Source organism: Asterias amurensis, chromosome 12 (assembly GCF_032118995.1).
Source record: "Asterias amurensis chromosome 12, ASM3211899v1".
Classification (NCBI taxonomy): Eukaryota; Metazoa; Echinodermata; class Asteroidea; order Forcipulatida; family Asteriidae; genus Asterias; species Asterias amurensis.
Genome location: NC_092659.1, coordinates 18,985,877 through 18,991,851, shown reverse-complemented (window position 1 = coordinate 18,991,851; position 5,975 = coordinate 18,985,877). Strand labels below are relative to the sequence as shown.

Here is a 5,975-nt window from a genome sequence, read left to right as displayed (position 1 = left end):
ATGCCGAGCAAACAGAGAATGAGACTAGCGAATGAGAAGGCATCGAAAAATGTGGAGAAAAGAGGAAATGTTCCAAAATCATCGGTAAGAAAAGTTGGTTACGTTTTTCACCACCCACCCACTGCTGTGTGTGTGATTGGGAGGTCGGCCCCTTTACCTAATCCGTTATGTTCACACACAAACATATGGATGGGTCATGGAAAATGAGGACATACAATTCAATACGTCCATCTTGCCCCTTTCGTTCTTTCCTTTAGCCAGCCATTGGACTAAAACTTATTATTTATAATTACGTAATATTGTTAATGAATAATGTTAAATTCATTATAAATTAGGCTAGTTATTTTTAATTGTTATTTTGTACTTTTTAAAAGTTCAAGCAAATTCAAGTGGTGTGTGGTCATTTGAATTTGGTTTTTGATTGAAATGAATGTATGAAGGTGATTGAAAACCGCTAACCTAAGTTTCGAATAACTTTCCGTAGGGCGCCACCACTTTTTCATTCATTTTTACAAAAACGGATATATCAATCAGGTAAATTAGATACTATATTATTTTATTTCGAATGAAAAAGTGGTGGCGCCATACGGAAACTTTTCCTAAGTTTCTCCTACCTTCTACTACTACTCTACCACTCTCTTGATGTTGTTTTGTAACCCTCGACCCTCCTGCCTTTCTTTGCTGTTGAGATTTGTGACTAAGCGAAGCGTAAGAATTAAAATAATTAACAAGAATTTTTGTGTATTGGTTTGCGGTAACACCATGTGTGTATCTACTTGCCAGGAAGAGTTGTTCTTAGAGAACTGTCTTCGAGAATTATTTTCTACAATGATTTGTCAATGATATCGCATTCACGAATAACCTTTCATTTCTGTTTAAAACAAACTTGGTCTGTAATCAACGATGATCGATACACTTCCATTTGCCCATTGAAAAAGGGATGTCAAGTCCAATATACATTAGTTGGGACCGATATGGAAAACTAAATCAAATTTGTGCTGGTCTGTAGGATGCACAAACACCTCATACTCTCTACCACCTGTGTATGCACGGTTTCTATTTTCAAAACAAATCAAAATGCACATAGAAATTATCTCCGTAATGTTTGTATCTTGCCATTTTTAATAATTTAACCATGCTTTGTACCATACTCAAAAACCTTTCCGTTCCATTATTTGTGAATTAGTTTTTATTACTTTCTTTCTTCAGAAACCTTCAGACGACAAATACCCAGTTGCTCCATGGTTATTGGGACTCTTCATCTTTGTGGTTTGTGGATCAGGTAAGTAACTCAGAACAAGACGAGACATATATTAAGCGGCCTTTACGTTCTTGAAGAAAGGGCAAGGGCACCAATTAAGACATCTTCTCCTTGGTTAAAGGAACACGTTGCCTTGGATCGGTCCAGTTGGTCTTTGGAAAAGCGTTTGTAACGTTTGTTAAAAAATGCATATGGTTAGAAAGATGTTTTGAAAGTAGAATACAATGATCCACACACATTTGCCTCGAAATTGTGTGGTTTTCCTTTTACTTTACGAACTAAACACGGTCGGCCATTTATGGGAGTCAAAAATTTGACTCCCATAAATGGCCGAACGTGTTTGTCGACGAAGTAAAAGGAAAACCACGCAATTGAGTGATACTTGTGTGGATCATTATATTCTACTTTTAAAATATCTTTCTAATCATTTGCATTTTATAACAAACGGTTACAAACGCTTTTCAAAGACCAACTCGACCGATCCAAGGGAACGTGTTCCTTTAAGGAACTATGTAAGAGGCACCAAAGCGCTGGAGGAAATCACATACTTGTGCCCCCTTGAAACATCAGGCTTGTTTCTTAGTGTTTTTGTGATAAATTTGAAATTATCACTAAATGTTAAGGTATGAAAAGCATTCTAATAGAAAGAGGTTTGAGAAATAGTTTGCAATGAGTCATACAGAATTTAGTGTAGTTTTTATCCCTTGTGTACCTGGTGTATTTATTTGACCATACAAGGTCATGTTAGATATGGATTGGTCAATGTTGAGCCGAAACTGGCATGATGAATTTTCAACATTCCTCTGTTGTTTTTACTTAATCTTGGTCATCAGCATTCTGTCAATTGAATTCAGTGACAAAGAAAGTTGTTTTGAGATTGTAATTCCAGGCCCACCAAATCAATAGGAAAGACACTGACTTTCATTTAAAAAGTGCTTAACCCACATAATTGAAAACAATCATATTATTCTAAACTGTGGGTTGAAATCCCACCTGAGTAATATTGCTGTGATTTTCTTTACAGAACTCGGGAAATGCAGAGTATACAGTGCTAACTGTAAGGGTAAAAGTAAAATTTAGTATAAATCATATTCTAATTGTCCTTTACTTTTCTGTCTTGCAGCCATTTTCCAGATTATTCAGTCGATAAGAATGCAATAGACGGACCGAGCCTTCATCTTAAAACTCAACCATAGCGACTACAGAATCCCTACACTCCGCAAAAAAAAAAACTCTGTATATAAACGATGATGAATAAAAGACACTACTACATGTACGTACGTTTTGACTGCATTATCTAAAAGTATTGCTGGGAGGTCACTCGCAGTTATAGGCGGGTCTATACCTCTCTCTCCATCCTCTTGAGGGCGCCATTTCAACTGTTTGGAGAGCTTTTGCATTAACGCAGAATGACGGCTTACACCCATCATGGCCTTCGTCGACAGATAACAAAGATGGACAGCCGTCGTGTTTATTATTTTGTTTCTTTCTTTCTTTCGTTACATGGATTGATACATTCCATTCATCTCAAGTCCCTAGGCTTCATTGACTTGCTCAAGTATTCCCAATTCATCTTCCCACTCCGTGGCATAAATGCTGGTCGATAAATCTGAACTAAATCTGACGCTTCTGGACCTCATTGTAAATCACAAATGATTTTTTGTGTGTGGGAATTATCAATTGAAAGCTGTTTAAAATCATCAAAACTGAATCATAGTCATCTACATGTTCATTGGTCATCCCAAAAGTAAACTTCACTGGGCAGCGTAGGCCAGCATTACAAGGCATGTTAATCTAATGATGCAAAAATATTTCTTTCTTGTGATGTCAGAATAATTAAAATGAATAATAAAATGAATATATGTAACTAACTATTGAATCCAGGTTCATTTTACTTTTCATATAATCTTTTAATTTGAGCAGTTCAATTTGATTCAGGGCATAATACAAACGTGTAATTGCTTACCACAGTATTCTGTGCTTGCCGAACCCTGTAGTGCAGGGCCCACTTGCATATAGCTGTTAAGCAGAAAATACTGCTTAGCAAACTTCCAGTTCAAGTTGCAACATTGTAAATTTAATTCATATAAGGCCTTATCGTCTGACAATGTGCTGGTTTGTAAGTGTATTTGTGCATATTATTGGATGTGCTGAAGATTTTCAAACTTTTTTTCTCAAACATGGCTACATTTGAGATTTCTAGGGATAATTAGTTGTAAAGTGAATTATGTTTGTATAAAATAGTGGATATTCTGCAATCCGGGAATCACTAGCAAAACTGTCCAAGATTATTTGGACACAACTGGCATAAATTTCCTTGATAACAAATCAACATCTTTTTCTGTTAAGTTCTGCAGTTGGTCAGAAGAACAATACATTGATGTTGCATCTTCAAATTCTATTAAATTGTGCTAACTGTACTGTAAACATGCCAAAAATTACCTGCTTGTTACAAACATTAATCAATTGGCTATTTTTGTTCTGAGCAACTTGTCATCCATATTGTTTAAATATCTTTGGGAGAGAAACATCAAGGATGTACCGTCCAATTATGGATGCACAACGCCTAGAGCTTAAAATGAATAAAATACAAATATTCATCTAAACTGGCATAACGTTGAGGAGATTATGCTTGGTTATCCTGAGCACTATTGGGATTTGAAAAAAACTTCTAGAAAGTGTTAATTCAAGGACAAGATTATATGACATCAGATGCCATTTCAATTCCACAGAAATGCTAAGCAAATGTTAGTGCTCAACATAGCCGGTCACCAGTCACATTACTCCAATGGTATTTGGCTGGTAACCTGTATCTGCTGAGCATTAGTGTTGACCACTGCTTACCAGGTCTATGAAATTGTGCACATGTTATTGCCTTCAAAATTTTGCCACAATTTTCGGTGTTTCTTTTGTTTTAAAATTTGTTTCAAAATTATTATTTTTGTTGTTGATCGGTTGACATATTATTTGATTCCCTTAATTTGTCATTTGTGACTTTTGTTGGTTATGTTAAAGTATTATTGTACATGTAAGTCCTTGACTATGGAATTATGTAAATTGCATTTCGTGCGTGCGTACTATAACTCTTTGTATAGCAAAAATGAGAGAACATCGCACCTTTTTGGTATGGTCTGACGTAGGCATGACGCACACACGTTTGTGCGTCATCAAGTGCATAATTCTATACTTGAATTTGCCTACCAAATCTGTCTGTACGCATGTGTGGTTGTAATTAGCATCATTTTGTTTGTGGAAAGGACTAATTTTTGGATTTCTTTTAAACGAACAGTATATACAATCTGCATTTCTGGTAAAACTTTATTATGAATTTATTTAAATGCGCCCTCATTAATGACACATGTTGTGACAATTTGAGTGTATAAGATTTCCAGATTTGTACATAAATTTTAAATTACAAATTATGGCCTATTTTCATGGTAAAAAAGTACGACCCAAGATCCTTGGACATAATTTACTCGCAATTTATCTAGAAGGACATTACATCAATTTTTGTTTCCCTAAATGTACGCGACCAAAACGAGACTAGAAGCAAACTTAGTCTGGTACTTTTGAAGTGCCATACTGTGTTATACTAAACAAAAGAAAAGTGTGGATACTAAACAGAGTAATATGGTCGTGGAGTGATATCGCATGTACTTTAAATTTTTTAGTTTTTTCCCCCAATTCAAAATAAAAACCATGAATTTGCCTGAAACCTGACTGACAAAATGAGTTTATTCAAGTTGTACTTTGTATAATGTTCCATAAAAATAAATAAATAATAAAATCAAAGTTCTTCTCAGTGTATCAAAAATCAGCTCAGTTAAGTCTCGTTATTTTGTCTGAAAATAAACTTGGTGTCAATTGTATATTTTGTTTGCGGTAACACCATGTATAAATCTATACCTACTATATGCAGCCTATTCTTTATAGAACATGACTTGCTTTCTACTACTACGGAGTAGGTTTTCGGAACGTGGAGTAGATTTTCGGAATTCGGGGAACTTTTCAGTTCTGAACACCAAAAAATATACAATTGATACCTCACGATATGCCTCAAAACCCATAAACTTTGTATCCTCATTCAAATAAATAAAAGCGGTGTCGATTGTGTTGACAGAGAGGGCGCTCTAAACACGCCGATGAAGAAATAAATCATCACCATTGACCACCTGTTTGGAATTGACCGCCACAGAGAAATTTAATCTTTGATAAAGCTTAAAGGGAAGATATAGGTCTGGTAATCTCTAAAAACTAATTGCAATACAAACTTTTTGTTAAAAGCCTTCAGCAGCTTTCGAAAGTAAAGCATTTTGTGGAACATCACTTTGAAATAGGGCAGTTTTGTAAAAAAAAAAACATCAGTTTTTACGACCCGAAATTTAAATCTGAGTAGCGTTACTGTCGGCAACTTTCTCAGATTGTGTGTTCCTATTATTAGGGATTGTTCTTCATGCGTATACACATTCGCTCCAGAGATTCACATAGGAATAAAACAAAACAGTTCCACAAACTAGAGTTAAACTTTGCCTTTAAACGAATAGGACACAAAAAAGACACATAATGCCAACCTGAACTTGATTGTTCACAAATTAATATCTTGGTTAAAGTTCACTCCGTAACACACATCGTGGTTGTTGGTTTGACCCTTAACCTTGCACGTCGTTGGTGGATTGTTTATGGAATACTTTATTCCGCCTGTTCGGCAGTCGAT

At 35.4% G+C, this 5,975-nt stretch overlaps 1 protein-coding gene across 1 annotated transcript; it reads left to right on the top strand.

Annotated features, from left to right (window-relative positions):
• LOC139944835 (stress-associated endoplasmic reticulum protein 2-like) lies at nt 1-4,976 on the top strand. Its single transcript, XM_071941956.1, has 3 exons — nt 1-84; nt 1,210-1,282; nt 2,385-4,976. The coding sequence occupies exons 1-3, from the start codon at nt 1-3 to the stop codon at nt 2,420-2,422; spliced, it is 195 nt and encodes a 64-aa protein (XP_071798057.1). The 3' UTR covers nt 2,423-4,976.
• The last annotated feature ends 999 nt before the right edge of the window (nt 4,977-5,975 follow it).

Excerpts from the sequence above, each read along its gene's own strand:
- LOC139944835 (XM_071941956.1), top strand. The coding sequence starts at position 1 with ATGCCGAGCAAACAGAGAATGAGACTAGCGAATGAGAAGGCATCGAAA. Across the intron at positions 85-1,209 it reads GAAATGTTCCAAAATCATCG|AAACCTTCAGACGACAAATA; the intron begins GTAAGAAAAGTT and ends TTCTTTCTTCAG. Across the intron at positions 1,283-2,384 it reads CTTTGTGGTTTGTGGATCAG|CCATTTTCCAGATTATTCAG; the intron begins GTAAGTAACTCA and ends TCTGTCTTGCAG.